The sequence below is a fragment of the Artemia franciscana genome, chromosome 5 (genome assembly GCF_032884065.1).
Source record: "Artemia franciscana chromosome 5, ASM3288406v1, whole genome shotgun sequence".
Taxonomy (NCBI): Eukaryota; Metazoa; Arthropoda; class Branchiopoda; order Anostraca; family Artemiidae; genus Artemia; species Artemia franciscana.
The window spans coordinates 60444208-60460341 of record NC_088867.1 but is presented as its reverse complement, the minus strand read 5'-3'; the positions used below and the strand labels follow the sequence as shown (position 1 = coordinate 60460341).

The following is a 16134-nucleotide window of genomic DNA, read 5'->3' as shown; positions in this document are numbered from 1 at the left end:
CCAAGAGGAGGAGCTAGCAACTCCAATAGCACATCGGTATATGGGTCCACTTGTACCAATTGAATATGAGTGGTTAGCGACTTCAAAAGTACACTGGGGTATGGGTCCGCTTGTACCCATCTACAGGATACAACTTATAACTACTGGATAGCTTCTCGTGCTTTATATCGATATAACAAGTTTTTTTATAGCTGTTCATTGACGAACACTTACTTGGATCCTTTTGATTTTGAACAAATATTATTATTGAAATATTGTTTTTTTATTATAGCTTCATCATTCCTTCAAGTACGAGATAAGCTTTAGTTGGAAAACAGATTAGACCGTTCTTCATTCTCAAATATTCCTATAACTATTAAATCAAATGTTCTAAATAGTAAAAGTGAATCATCTATTTGAAATTTCTGAGGGAAAACCTTTACAGCCATTTACTTGTTAATAAACTGGGAGAACACAGGAAGTCAATTCCCTAATGAAAAAATTTCTCTATAAGCAGTTGTGTAGTTCTAAAACTAATTAGGTGCCATGTTTGACAATTTATGGGACAAATCAGTACAAAATGATGAGCCAAAAAGTGTATCATGATCATGGAGCTCTTGAAAGCGTAGCTTTTCTTATTGATAGAGTAAAAGGAATTCAATGGGTTTCAAGGCCTTGAAAAACGACAGGCGATGTCCTAAAGGGAGAACACCCACTAGGTGGGTCGATACAATAATCCAAAGACTCCAGAGCCGCAATATCAACCCAAGTGAGGCCCCATCCCTAGCCCGGGGAAGGACCTCCTGGAGATATTTTATGCTTTTGTTTGGGTTAAGTTTGTATTATGATAGGTTGGACAGTGAATTTAGCAAATATAATATCTTGAACAGTAGAAAGTCGCAACGTAGACAGTCAACGGTTTTTCACTTGTCGTCAAGGTCTGTTATAAAACGGTTAACAACCGTTATCCATTCGCCATGCTCAAAACTATAAAGAATGTAGTCGACTATACGTTTTGAATTAAAGAGCCATGCTATTTCTGTACTTTTGATTTATAGATTGAACAGGGTGTACCCAAAGGATTAAAACTTGAATCGATTCACCCTCGTTACTGTTGTGACAAATTTTTAATAGAGTATTATTAATTGAGCCGAGTATGTAAGACAAAAATGCTATATTTTTTATCTATATTACTGTAGGCATAAAGTGGGCACGGAGTCATCCAACCTTCCCCTTCTTTTCCATTCACCAGATTCCTAGACGAAAGATAGGCATTTAGTACTTTGCTTGAACTGAAATATCACATAAATTTTCAATCGTTATAACTGGAGGGCCAGAGTAGGCCAGGGGCCCCTTCACCACATCTTTCAGCTCTTTAGTGCAAGGTTTGGAATGCTGAACCCTTTTTCAATCGGAATGATGCAAGAATTTTTGATCTGTGTGACTGGAAGACTGACGAGCCCATCACTTTTCAAACCTCCTCCGGTACATATCTAATCTTGAATTCAAACTCATCATTTATTAGTTCGGTACTATATTCAAAATTCTTTAAAATATATTCAATAAAATCTTATAAATTTAAATTAACAGCAATATCTATATAAAAATTTCTTTATATCCCGTGGACTCATCTTCACTCCATCTGTATCTAGAAACCATAGTTTTGTAAAATGTTTAAAATCTACTGGTTTTTTGTTTTTTCGTAATTCTTTTTTTTTAATTTGGTTCCAGCTACTACCACACACTTCAGAGCTGTATCGGAATGTTTTTAACATCAAAAATTTAGCTCCTGGTCTTTCGATTTGCTATGATATATATGTGGTTGAGAAATTTTCCACTTAACCATTTCAAATATTCATTTAACTGTCCCTTTCGCTGTTCATTCCTTTGGGACCAATCATCTAACTGGTGATCCCTTTGGTACTAGCAAAATATTATGATGTTAAAACTTGTGGTAAGTATATAACTTTCATATCTAATGTCTTGCCTTTTGAACCACTTAGGTTTTGCCCTTGTTTTCTATGCTGCCGATTTCGATATAGCGAATGAAAGCGAGGTGAGTATAGCCTATGCGGTTTTCGTGAAAAAATGTGAACCTTGGGCTGAATTGATAAATAGGAAATTCAATTTTTAACGGTTGATTACTATTCTGGCCACGAGCCCAAAAAGGACTTTTTCGTTTGTCCTTGAATCAGAGCTTACAGTGTAACAGCTGATGTGAAATTTATAGTGCGCATCGAAAACAACTACCTGAAACCCCTCTTTCAAGCTTTCATTTTAACTGTCATTGGTACTTTAATAGCCATTCCATTACTTAACCAATTACGCAATACAAGATTAGGTCACACATTCTATAACGTCACGCATTAAACAGTATATACCTTTTGCAACAAAATCTAAATTAATTCATCAACTTCTAATTAAAACGAATTCAAACAATTGAGTCAAAACACCCAATAACTGACAAGACTACTAACCTGTCCAAGTTCGTTTTCAAGCTTCGAAGTCAGATTTTTCCATGCAGTCCCTTGTTGGCCCAGCACCGCCAAGGTGACATTATCGACACGCTCAGTCAACTCGGTGTTTAGGTTACCGGTCTGTTTCCTAGAACAATAAACATTTAATAATCAACGCCACAGTAAAAAAAAATATGTATAGAGCAATCGGTGTTCCAAAGTCACATCAATTCTTATGAATCCACTATAGTATTATTTAAATAATAAGGATCTCATTTCGATTAAAAGGAACAGTTTTATAATCTGTTACGGATGGATTCGTTCAGTATTCTTAAAATCAGTCCATAATAGCCAAAGGATAATTAGTATGTTTGGATTATTAGTATCAATAATTAACGGATTTGTATCTTCAGCGTAAAACTTGTTTCGAGATTAGATTAACATCTATTAAAAATTATAAACTTTTTTCAAAGACCCCTATGGAATTTGTAATTTTCATGGACCTCTGGTTGGTTAGCTTTGTATATACTGGGTAAAAATAGGAAAACTAGAAAATGGACACCGCTATACGAAAGGTAGTAAATTTCAAAATTTCAGTTTCACAGTGGCTCATTTCTACTTTTCTAAGAAAAAAAAAACACTGACATGACGGTTGAAATCGACAAAATGTGAAGAAAATAACCAACAAATGTATGATTTTAACCCTGAAAAGAACATATTGACCCCTCAGGTGACTCGACACCAGACTCCGACGATGCTTATTAAGGTAATCATGGTACCTCTCATCGATAATTAGTTAGACTTATCTGGGGGGAGGGGTGAAGGCAACGGATCTCTGAGGCCTGAGCCTCAGCCCAGAGTGTATGGTCACTTCTCCCCAAGATAAAATTAGTCTTGAAACAAAACCATTGATACAGTCACTATTTGATTACAGTTTGTTTGGAATTGCTTATTGATGGAAAATAAATGGCTTTACGTATAAAAAAAATAATTACCATCTTGGAATCACTTTGGGAAGACAAACTTGCTTTGAAGGTCGTCTGTCCATATAACAAACAAAATGAAACTGCTAAATAACACTAGTTTTCAAACAGTTCGTGGTAACGAACAGTTTTGATAACAATAGATACATCTAAAGAATCAAATTTTGATGCTCAATTAAAATAAATAAAATTCGTTCAATATAATGTTATCTATCCAAGGTTACCAGCCTGAGAAAATTTGACCAATTTTTAAAAAAGTGGCAAAACATCCCCAAAACATGATCGTAGAAGATCGAGGGAGGGATCATTTGATCAGAAATCAAAAGTTCTAGTGCCAGTTTGAAATAACCAAAAATATTGTAGGGCAACTAGTCCCCATCCCACTCTCATTTCTTCCCCAAAATCGCCGGTTCAAAATTTTGAGATGCCCATTTTTCCTGTATAGTAAAGAAATCTAAAACCTATGCTTTTGAGGATGACGGCCCCCGATAGACCCCATGGGAAGGGCTACAAGCTATGAACGTTGCCCATTGATTACATTGGTATTGGCTATTGGAAAGTATTTAAACGTTTTTCAGAGATAGACGAGCTGGGTTTTTTCCAAAATCCACACAGAGAAGGAAAAACCCGCTCATATACACAAAGACACAAAGACAGACAAGAAAGAGACAAGAAAAGAGAGAGACAAGAAAACACCCACTGAGAAACACACAAAGACAGACACAGAGACCAGTAAACACCTGCTCAGACACACAGGCACAGAGAAGCACAGAGAGAGAGAGACAAAAACGCATCCAAACACACAGTGTAAGACACACAAGAATACAAAGCTAGACACAGAAGCATAGAGAGAGAGAGACAAGCAAACAGCCACTCGGACATAAAGGCTTAGAGAGACAATAACAAACACAAAAACAAAGAGTCAAACACACAAGAACAGACAGGGAAACACGTAAACACCAGTGTAGACAAACAGGCACAGAGAGTGAGAGATGTAAAACACATACAAACACACAGATTCAGACACACAAGCACAAAAAGGAAGACATGGGGAGAAGCCAACACCCGCTAATATGCATAGGCAGAGAGAGAGAGACAAGCAAACAGCAGCTCAGACACACAAGCACAAAGGTAGATTGACAAAAACAACTACAGACACACAGAGTCAGACAAAAAAGCACAAAACAGGGGGACAACCAAACATCCGCTCAGACGCACAGGCACAGTGAGAGAGTGACAGAAACAAAAATGCATACAAACCCACAGACTTAGGCACATAATTACACAAAGACAGACACGGAGACAAACAAACAGCCAAACAAACAAACAGAGAGAGAGAGAGAGAGAGAGAGAGAACGAAAGAAAGAAAGAAAGAGAGAGAGATAGAGAGAGAGAGAAAAATTGAGAGATAAAGAATCAAACAGCCACTCAGACACAGAGGCAGAGAGAGACACAAACACACCGACAAATACACTGTCAGGCAGACAAACAAACAAAGACAGACACGGGGAAAAACAAACATCCGCTCAGATATACTGGCACAGAAAGAGAAAGAGAGAAAAAACAATAAAAAAAAATACTGATTCAGACATACCAACCAACAAAAACAGACATAGAGACATGTAATCAGCCGCTCAGACACACAGGCACAGAGAGAGAGAAAAAAAAAACACCTTCAAGCACAAAGAGTCGGACACATACAAAGAGAAACAGCCAAACACTCACTAAGACATACAGGCACCGAGATTGAAAGAGACAAAAAGACTTACAAACACACAGACTTAGGCACACAATCACACAAAGACAGACACAGAGACAAACAAACAGCCGCTCCGACACACAGATACTGAGAGAGAGACAGAGAAAGAGAGAGAGAGAGAGAGAGAAAGAAAGAAAAAGAGAGAGATAGAGAGAAAGAAAAATAGTGAGAGAAAGAATCAAACAGCCACTCAGACACAGAGGCAGAGAGAGAGACAAACACACCGACAAACACACTGTCAGACAGACAAACAAACAAAGACAGGCACGGGGACAAACAAACATCGGCTCAGATATACTGGCGCAGAAAGAGAAAGAGAGAAAAAACACATAAAAAAACCATTGATTCAGACATACCAACCAACAGAAACAGACACAGAGACATGTAATCAGCCGCTCAGACACACGGCACAGAGAGAGAGAGAAAGAGAAACACCTACAAACAGACAGAGTTAGACACAAAAAAACACAAAAGACAGATACGAGGACAAGCAACTATCCGCTCAGAAACAAAAAAAATACAAACACACAGAGTCAGACACACAAACACACAAAGACAGACAGAGAAACAAATAAACACTCACTAAGACACAGAGGCACGGAGAGAGAGAAGCAAACATCCACTCACACACAAAGACAGACAGAGAAAGAGACAGAGAGAGAGAGAGAGAGAGAGAGAGAGAGAAAAGATAAATAAACATACAGAGTCAGACAAACAAACCCACAAAGACAGACACAGGGACAAGCAAACACCTGCTCAGACAAACAGAGAGAGAGAAAGAAATCAGCACAAATTGATAAAGTTTAAACATTCACGGGCAAAAAGTGCCTAACCCGTACTTATTTACTTTTGCGATTTAGTTTGGCAACACTGACAAAATGTAGTAGTAAAAGATTAAATGATTGAACAATTTAAATTAAACAATGATGACAGAAAAATCTAGACGGAAATATCTACACACAATAATCTAGAATACACCACAGACAGTCTTTGTTTCTGCAAGCTCCTTGTACACCATCCCCCATGCCACCAGCAAAGATTTCCCAAGGTGCTTAAAGCAGAAAAAACAACTATTTGGGGTTTCTTCTGTATTTCCACCATTCTTTGCCACCACTATCGTTAGATGATTGGTGGTTGACTACTTTCTTAGGCATTGCAATGATTTCTCTCTATTATTCAGATAATAATTTTATGAATTTCATAGAAGTGTCTAGGGAGCTTGATAAATGTATTCTCTACTTTTTTCGAGGTGTATTAAGTTGTGAGAACGCGTCAGAAGACTATTTCAACTAATATTGAGGATTTTAAATTTTCTTTCATTAACTTAAAACAAATTCTTCGTATAATTTGGCATTTTAGACTTCCCATTACAGCTTTTTAGAAAATGAGTTTGAAAGGGAGTTTGATTTGTCTTTTGCAATGGTGCTGAAATTGCCATGCAATAGCCATCAAAATCAGGTTTGGGATTTTTAACTAGGGAGTCCACGAGACTATTGGAAGACTATTGGGCCCATACAATGAAACAATTATCTGGCCTAGCCTGAGCGAATTAAATGTCCACCAGCCCACCAGAAGAATGGTAACGATCCAAAAGGGATAATGATACAAGTTTTGGTCAACATTATTAAGGGATATGTGCCACAATAGCAAAATTTTATCGCTCTCAAAAGAAGCGATGAATCAAGATTCTGGCCTATGAGACGGTGCTCGACGGGAGGAGGGTGTTTGACCTCCTGAACTTGTCTTTTAACCTCTAACGATGACAATAAATCTGTATCTCAACTGAAACACGAATTGTCCCTTAACATAGTTTGAAATTGCTTGTGGCACAAGATACAAAGGTTCGCAGTACCGATTGGGTTACATGGAAATGGGATAAAAATCCAAGTGACACATAAATAAGCTATTCTGGGTCCTATCCCATGGAATAATTGAATGACGGACGAACGTCAATGTCACCTGAAAATTAAAAATTGAATTTGTGACTCTTTTTTGCATTTCTATTTTCTCTCTTAGTTTTCTCTTCTTTTGTCGTAGTATTAAATTTACCATCGCTAAATAGGAACTGAATTCTTAACTGTAGTTTCGTTCCATGTCTTTTTTCTCTCTTTTGTTCTCTTTACATAGGAAATAAGTAACTTGTCACCGAATGGGAATTAAATTCCCCCACTGTATTTTTCATATTGCACTAGAATTTCTCAAGCTTTCGAGGAAAATCTCGTATTCATTTCTTCTCACTTTTGGTTAAATGCAGCTCTTTAATTAACTTAGTTGAATAAAACTTTAATTTAGTAAAACTTCTTTGGTAAAGAAATGTTTTTAAAATTAATTTCCTGGGTAGCCTTATCTAGAAGCAAGTTGGTTTATAATAGACTAAAGGCATATTAAGCTGGGTAAGCTCAGGCTTCTTTAGTAAATTAGCTGTTTTACCTGTTTTATTCAAATCTTATCGTATTTTTAATTTGACAAATAACGTTTAAGAAATTCTTCAGGGTAGTCCATTAGAAAAGAAGACATCTCTTCCTTTTCATTAATGGTCGCATTAATGGTCACAGTGCAGTGGCAATGCAACGGATGAATTTCTTTCTTTTTTTCTTTTTAGTTTGATATCTGGTGTATGTTTACTTACTCGTGTATTGCAATAACTTTTTCGCTTCGCTTTACCTTTTTCACTTTTTCGTTTTAACTTTTTCGTTTTAACTTTTTCGTTCTGCAATAACTCCTATTCAGATTTCATTCAATTTTTGATTTAATAGATTTTGATCATATGTTCTTGAGAATGGTCCATAGGAACAGAATATATCTTACCCGTTAAACATAAAATATTATTATTTTATTACGCAGCAATGGCACAAACTCTTCGTATGCCTACAATTTAAGCGTGAAAAAGACACATAAAAAAAAAGGACACGGAGGTATTAAAACAAACACAACCAAATTTCAAATAACCAAATGAGGCAGAAGAAACCATATTGAACAAATCAATAGAACTTGCTTCGCTTTAGGGGGTGAAGTCAAACTTAAATTCTTCATGAAATATCACAAAATAATTTTTTGGTTATCAGATGTTAACACTTTATACTGATGTTAACTAAATATTTATGTTTCAGGGTTCAAAAATAGAAAAGTAGATGCATATGCAAATGTGACGAAGACACAAATGACTTCTGTACTGTAGAGGCCCAGTAGTTTTAACCTCAGCTTAGCTATGCACTGCAGGACGCAGATTAATCCTGAAAACCGTTCTGATTAATCGTTCAGATTAAATCCTAGTCAGATTAAATCCTGAAAATCGTTCAGATTAAATCCTGAAAAACTATGCATTACCATAGATTATTACCTACAGCTATAACGTCATTCATCAAATGGTGTATGAAAATGCAGTTTTACGTGAAATATTGATTTTACTCTAAAAACTATTTTTGTTAATAACAAAAAGCAATATATATATATATATATATATATATATATATATATATATATATATATATATATATATATATATATACAGTAGTTTACTGAGCCATCAAACATCTCTCTTTTCGTTTTGCTCTGGCCAACAGCAATAGACGGCAAGACCTGTTTTTTTGCCTCAGACGATTGCTCGAAGAAGATAATCATTGCCAATCTGTTATCCTTCACCTGCAGAGCGTGCCCTAGCCATCTAAGTCTTTCTCTCATAAATATACTAATCTATTAGATAATGATATATTTCAAAGGGTGTATTGAGCAACAGCGATATCTACGTAGTTCTTTATTTTACAAGCTCCTACTAAGCAAAACTCGAAGGTTTTTTTATTCTGTGTAACATTTGGTCTTAATTACACACATAGGTTTAGATGTCATCGTTTATCATCAATGTTAAACTCCAGAATGCTGTCGCAAGGTTTACAGTACCAATCCACAAGCAAAAGAAAAAAGAAGAATCTCAGGGAATCAGACAGTGATGTCAGTCAAAATGGCATTTTTTCTTTAGTATTTCAGTAACCATTACTAGAGTTCGTTTTTTACTATAATATATATATATATATATATATATATATATATATATATATATATATATATATATATATATATATATATATATATATATATATATATATATATATATATATATATATCACTTACAGCCCTTTGCAACAAAACTACTTTTTACTGCCATAATAGAGGCATTTTTAAAGACAGAAACATGGGCTTGCAATGGGCGTCCCCTTTTCACCAATAGAGGCTGATACCTTCATGAAAAATACCTCGAAATAAAGTTTTTTTTTCAAAAATTTTTGTAAACCGGAATTTGGGGTTCGTTTTAAAGATGATATTTTTTATTTGTGGGAGTATGGTGACGAATCTCTGGAGTCTTTCCTTCACTTGCTTAAATCCTTGGATCCAAAACTTAAATTTACTCAGGTACCAGAGGTAGAAAGGCGTCTTCCTTTCTTAAATATCATGGTTCACCGAAATAATACATGCTTCGTGTTTAGAGTCTATAGAAAACCCACACATAGTGACCGTTACTTAAATTATTCCTCTGCTTAAGAAGAGTGGTCAATTCTCTAGTTGACAGAGCATGGCAAGTTTGCTCATCACGTTTCAAGAGCTTGACCGCCTTAGAGATATTTTATTTGGGAATGGTTATCCAATTAGATTAATTAATTCTGTAATAGCAAAATGTAGCAAAAAATAAGCAGTGACACAATTAAACACAAATCAAGGGAAAATTCAGTTTATCTTGGTCTGCCGCACGTTAAAGGGGTTTCAGACCACATTTCCAAAAATCTAAGGAAAAATAATATTTACACTTACTATAGACCCAGAAAAACTATCTTTTCCCAATTTTACCAAGGTAAAGACCTTATCCTGAAAGGTGAGCTCAGGATAGATCAACTCAGCACTCTACCTCAATTAATAACACCCTTAAAAAGCGGGAAAAAAAACAGAAAATTGTGACTCTGCTCTCTGTGAACACATACTTAATAATCCAGACCATATTGCTTCCTTTAACCAAGCAAACTTAATTTCGCATGACAAAGGTATTGTCCAAAACTACAGAGAAGCATTTGAAATTTATAATTGCCAACATTTAGGTCTAGCTTTGAACCGACATTCAGGTAATTCAAGAATAAATTAGTCGTATTTCGGTGTTTTCAAAAGAGAAGCAGATTTTAGTAATCCCTGAAATAAACTTTAAACCACTTCCCCAATCACATAATCAAACCGGTCATCAACCCCTTAGGTCTCAAAGGATATCCACAAGAAATAAAATAGCTTAAATCAGAAATTAGGTGACCTAGTTCTCCGATTTATTTAATTGCTGGTTCATTTGTTCGAGTAATTGAAAATTTTTTTACATTTTCTCAGTTGTTCTTAGTAGTTTTCGCCAAGATTCACGAATAACTCATTTTATTGTTGTTAGGTATTTAATTTTAATTCTTATAATTTTTGGTCTTTTATTGAATCTCATTTATCTTTAGCTTTTTGGCGGGTTTTTCGTTGATTTTAAACTGGTTTTGTTGTACTTTCCGCGGTTATGTTTTGTATCTTTCTTTTAGTCTATTTTATTATACTGTTTTTCTTTGTTATGTTAGCTTTGTAGTGCTTGCCATTGTTGAGTTATGTGTACTTTTGTTTTGCTTTGTTTATTAATTTTTTCTCTGTACTCAACTGTTTGTTTTTTTGTGGGTAATAAATATTATTATTATTATTATTATTATTATTATTATTATTATTATTATCATTATTATTATTATTATTATTATATTATTATTATTATTATTATTATTATTATTATTATTATTATATATATATATATATATATATATATATATATATATATATATATATATATATATATATATATATATATTAGTAACTGTTGTCTTGAACTCGAAATTCCTATTTTTGATTAGACTTTTAGAAATGCTGATGAAAATAAGCCTAAGCTTAACGAGAGCATTTTTTATCCGCTATTGATCCACCTTTAGAGGACAATTCAATTTAAGAACAGTTCTTTACTCGGTACTTTTCAATTGTAAAATCTGACCTAACCATCTTGGTCTTTTTTCACTGCGTTCCAATAAAGCAGGATCGAACCATGTTTTTATGCATCTTCTTGTTTAACAAACGATAACTTCAAACGTGTGTTTGAAACTAACCCGTAACAATTCATCTGTAAAACAACTATAATATTTTCCTACACCATTTGAAATATCCGTTTTTCAAGCCATACCTAACAACTGTCAGCTCTCTAGCTTCTTATATCTTAAGATTCTTAGTTTTAAGTCCTATTTCCCCATTCTTCAATTTTTTTTTTTTAATTTAAGGAGTGCTTGGCATAAGTAAGACATAATAATAATAAGTATAAGACATAATAATAATAAGTAAGACATAATAATAATAAGTATAAGACATAATGATAATAAGTAAGACATAATAATAAGACATGTCTTATCAATTACCTGACAGTGTCACCAAGTTCCAAGAGAATCTGCTGCACCGCATATTCTAGACGGCGTTTTGTGTCCATCACACTGTCAGCTGTGTCTAATAAAACTTGCTCAACATTGGTCAACCCTCTAATCTCAGCCGAAATATTTTGATAGCCTTGCTCCACTCTTTCTGATAAAGACTCAGCCATATCTCCTGCCTCAATGACCTGTAATTGATACTGTATTAAATATCTGAAACCATTCAAAAAAAAATTCTACCAGTTTTAATTTTGATTACTACTCGACGTTCAATGATGTTGTGGAACTTGAATATCCACATTGGCCGTAGAGGATTCAAATAAAAAGACCCTAAAACATTGAAGGATATGAAAACATAGGAAGCACGAATATACAGGGGGGGTGCAAATATTTTATAATGAAGAAACAAAAGAAGTATTTTCAAAATCCTGGGGGTAATTTTGTTTCTTTTGATTTTTCTTCCAATGGACATACCACAAAAATATGTTTCAAAATCTAACAAGGATTACTCTCTGCCCCTCCCCCCTTAGTTATCACCTCCTGATTATGTGGTGCATTTCTTCGAGCATTAAAATACTAAAATGTTCTTATCATATGAAAAATATTCATCAAGCGAATTGAAATTTTTTATTGCTCCCATGCTTCAGAATCTAAAACTAAAGGTAAATATACTACTACTACTACTAATAACTCACTGCAGCACCAAGCCGCCTGAGGCCAACACAGCTACGCACGATATGCGTGAAAAAAAATGCAGAAAAATGGTAATTTAATAGCAGACAATAACCGACGTGTTAATATGTGCATACAATGATGTGTTTTGTGCAAACAATAGCCTGTGACATCATTAAAGATTAATTCGTATTCACAAAAAACGGTTTTAAATTGTGGCCCATGAAATCCTATCACAAATGGCGGCCGCCAGACATATCATTTATTTGTTCTTTTCGTTCTTACAGAAAGTTTACGGCTCCAGGCCATTGGTTCATCTCCCAAGCAACAGTATTACAAGTTTTAACAAGCACTTCTGTTTGGAGCAGGTTAGAGACAACACACACTAAATCCAGATTGCAATCTTCGACCGTAAATATTCTTTTTTTTTTAATTTAAGGCTCAAAAAATTTGAGGTTCTAGGTCAGTGGTTTGTCTCCCAAAAACTAGTATTATAAGTTTTAAACAGCACTAGAATTTGGATCTAGTTAGGAGCAATATACACTAAAACCAGATTACATATTCGAATGTAACCATTCAAAATTCTAAACAAAAAAGTTAAAAATTAGACATATAAATAGATGGCAGTGGCAAACAAATTATTTTCTAAGTCAACACGGAAACGTGTAAAACGTAGTTCGACTGAGATAATTCAAAGGTGTTATATCACGAGAAATAAATTTCAAATGATAGCCAAAAATTAAAAAGTAAAAACAGATGTTTACAATTTATTAACAGTTATTTAGAAGCAACTGTTTTGCAAAGAAGGTTTCTTGGACATCAAAAATGCAGCAGAAACATTTGCAGAATTGCAGCAGAAAAGATTATTAATACAGGCGAAAAATGTCAAAACTAAATCCTCCAAATTCTGTATTTGGTATTGATGAAACACTAAAAATGTGTTACCTTAATGTCTCTCGCACGCAGGTCTCAGATTGAACCTAAGTTTAAAATTTGAATTATTATCATTATGGTTTCCTTTTTAATTCAAGTGTTATATGGGTATAACAGATATGTTTAAAACTTTTTCATGAATTTCCTTTAGCGAATTCAGTGTTTTAATGTTTAACTTTAAATTCAATTTAGTTCATGAATGTACGTTTATTTTGTTTTGCCCTTTCTTATTTTTAAGTTCGTATTCAATTTAGTTCATGAACGGTATATTTGATTTGTTTTGTCGTTTCTTATCCATTTTATTTGCGTTTGTAGTTATTAGTTAATATATTTTAGCAAAATGCTCTTTTGTGAATTTAATTGCTTGATGAATTCATTCATACTGATAAAAATATGAAAACGATTTGTTTTGGAGTAAGAATCTTCTAAATGTCTGACGAACTGAACAAGATATAGTACAGGTTGACTGAAGTAATTTTATTTTGTGGCAATTGTAAAGGCTGAAGTAAATCTACAGGCTGGTAGAAGCAATGGCGTGCAGAATTTAAAATTACAGTTACAAGTCTTAGTTTGACAATCTATAGCTTTCAACTTGGTTTACAACTGAAAGCAATTGTACAGGCTTATTGAAGAAAAACAGTTACGTGTGGAATTTCTGAATATTAGTTACAAGTCTTTGTTCGACAGCATACAAATGTCAACTTTACTATCTACAACAGTTTTATTCAGTTTACAACAGAAGCAACTAAAGAGACTGATTGAAGCAATGGCATTCGGAGTTTTAAATGTTAGTTACAAGTCATAGTTCAACAGTCTACAACTGTCCACTTGACTATCTACAACGGTGTGCTTCAGTTTACAACTGAAGCAATTTTACAGACTGATTGAAGTAATGGCTTGCGGAATTCTAAAATGTTAGCTACAAGTCTTAGTTTGACAAACAATGTCAACAGTCGTCTGTCTGACATTTAGGCAGCCATGAGTATCAACAGTCTACAACTGTTAACTAAACGATCTATACCAGTCTACTTCAGTTTATATTGAAACAATTGTACAGGCTGATTGAAAAAATAGCGTGTTGGATTTCCAGAGATTAGTTACAACAACAGTCTTTTTCAGTTTACAAATGAAATAATTGTAGAGGCCGATTGAAGCAACGGCCATGGCTGCCAAACTGACACATTTTGTGTCAAAATGACACAATTTGATGTTGCGTGACACAATGACACATTCAGACGAAATGATAACACAATCGACGAAAATGACACATTTTTCAATAAAAAATTACACAATCGACAAAAATGACACATTTTAAAAAAATGACACATTTTTCAAAAAAAATGACACATTTTTCTCATCCTAGTCTTGATTTTTAAATGGTAATAAAAAAAAGTAAAATTTCAATTTTCTACCTCCAGAAAAGCTACAAATTAATGGAAGGGAATAGCGCTGCCTAACGGTGGCAGTAGTACACAAACAGTGCAGAATACTGGACAGATGCCATAACCGTATTTAAAATTTAAACCACGCGAAAAAAACAGCCATAGGCGGGAATTTCAAATCAAAATGCACGCTGAATATATGAACTTAATTGGCTTCTTGATTGAGTATTTGATGTAGCCGACTGGTACGTACTTAATAGTAAAAATTAGACAGCATGCAGTTTACCAAAGCTGTGTGCATAAGCAGCAACTCCCATTTTTAGGAGTAGAGGAGGGGTATCCAACCTCGGACAAGATTACAAATTTCCAGAGATGTCATTCCTTCAGAATAATCCATCTGGCCTAAAAAGGCACCAAAAAATATGACAAAAATACTAGATTGAAGCTGGTTGAATGGCTAACATATTGAGTTGATAAAAAGCTTAGCCAATAAAGCCGATTACGTATAGAGCCGATTACGATTACGACGTCATACGAAAAGTCTATTTTCAATTTGCTGTCGGAATTGATTGTCCCTAAAACTTTTATAAATGTAAAATTGCCTCGTTGGCCGCCCAGACACAAATTCATAGTGTGTAACATTAATTTAATCGAATGTTTCTATTTCTTTCATGACGTCAAAAAAAGGTCATGATCCCAAGATAATAGGATAAGGTTAAATTTACTCCTTTTTGAACTGATTTGGAAAAGATTACATATTCAAAACTCTAAATAAAGATTTTACAATTAAATATGATACCACTTGTAGCAAAAAAATATGACACATTTTGTGACACATTATGGAATTTGAGATGACACAAAAAGCACATTTTCGGAAAAAATATGACACACTCCTTAAAAAAAAATTTGGCAGCCCTGGTAATGGCGTGCGGAGGTTTAAAATGTTAAAAACAGTTTTTAGTTTGGCAGTCTACAACTGTCAACTTGACTATCTACAACAGTCTACTTCAGTTTACAACTGAAGCAATCGTATAGGCTGATTGAAGTAATGGTGTGCGGAATTTTCAAATATTAGTTACAGGTCTTAGTCTGACAGTCTACAAATGTCAATTTGACAATCTATAACGGTCTTCTTCAATTTTTAACTAAAGTGATTGTAGAGGCCGATTGAAGCAATGGCTTGCGGATGTTTAAAATGTTAGTTACAAGTCATAGTTTGACACATAGTGGAATTCTCAAATATCAGTTACAGGTCTTAGTTTGATAGTCTACAACTGTCAGCTTGACTGTCTACAATAGTCTACTTCAGTTTAAAAATGAAGCAATTTTATAGGCTGATTCAAGCAATGACGTGATGAATCTCCAAATATTAGTTACAAGTCTTGGTTTGGCAGTCTACAACTGTCAACTTGACTATCCACAACAGTCCACTTCAGTTTACAACCGAAGAAATTGTATATTCTGATTGAAGCAATGGCGTGTGGAATTTCCAAATGTTAGTCGCAA

General features: G+C 34.3%; 1 protein-coding gene across 1 annotated transcript in view; it reads right to left on the bottom strand.

The window, feature by feature from the left end:
* Positions 1 to 16134, bottom strand: part of LOC136027669 (uncharacterized) — an 86191-nt gene that overhangs the window by 12033 nt on the left and 58024 nt on the right. Inside the window, exons 7-8 of the mRNA XM_065705115.1 lie at positions 11633 to 11829; positions 2457 to 2583 (exon numbers count right to left, since the gene is read on the bottom strand). Of these exons, the coding sequence (XP_065561187.1) occupies positions 2457 to 2583; positions 11633 to 11829 (324 nt within the window). The remainder of the gene's footprint in view (positions 1 to 2456; positions 2584 to 11632; positions 11830 to 16134) is intronic.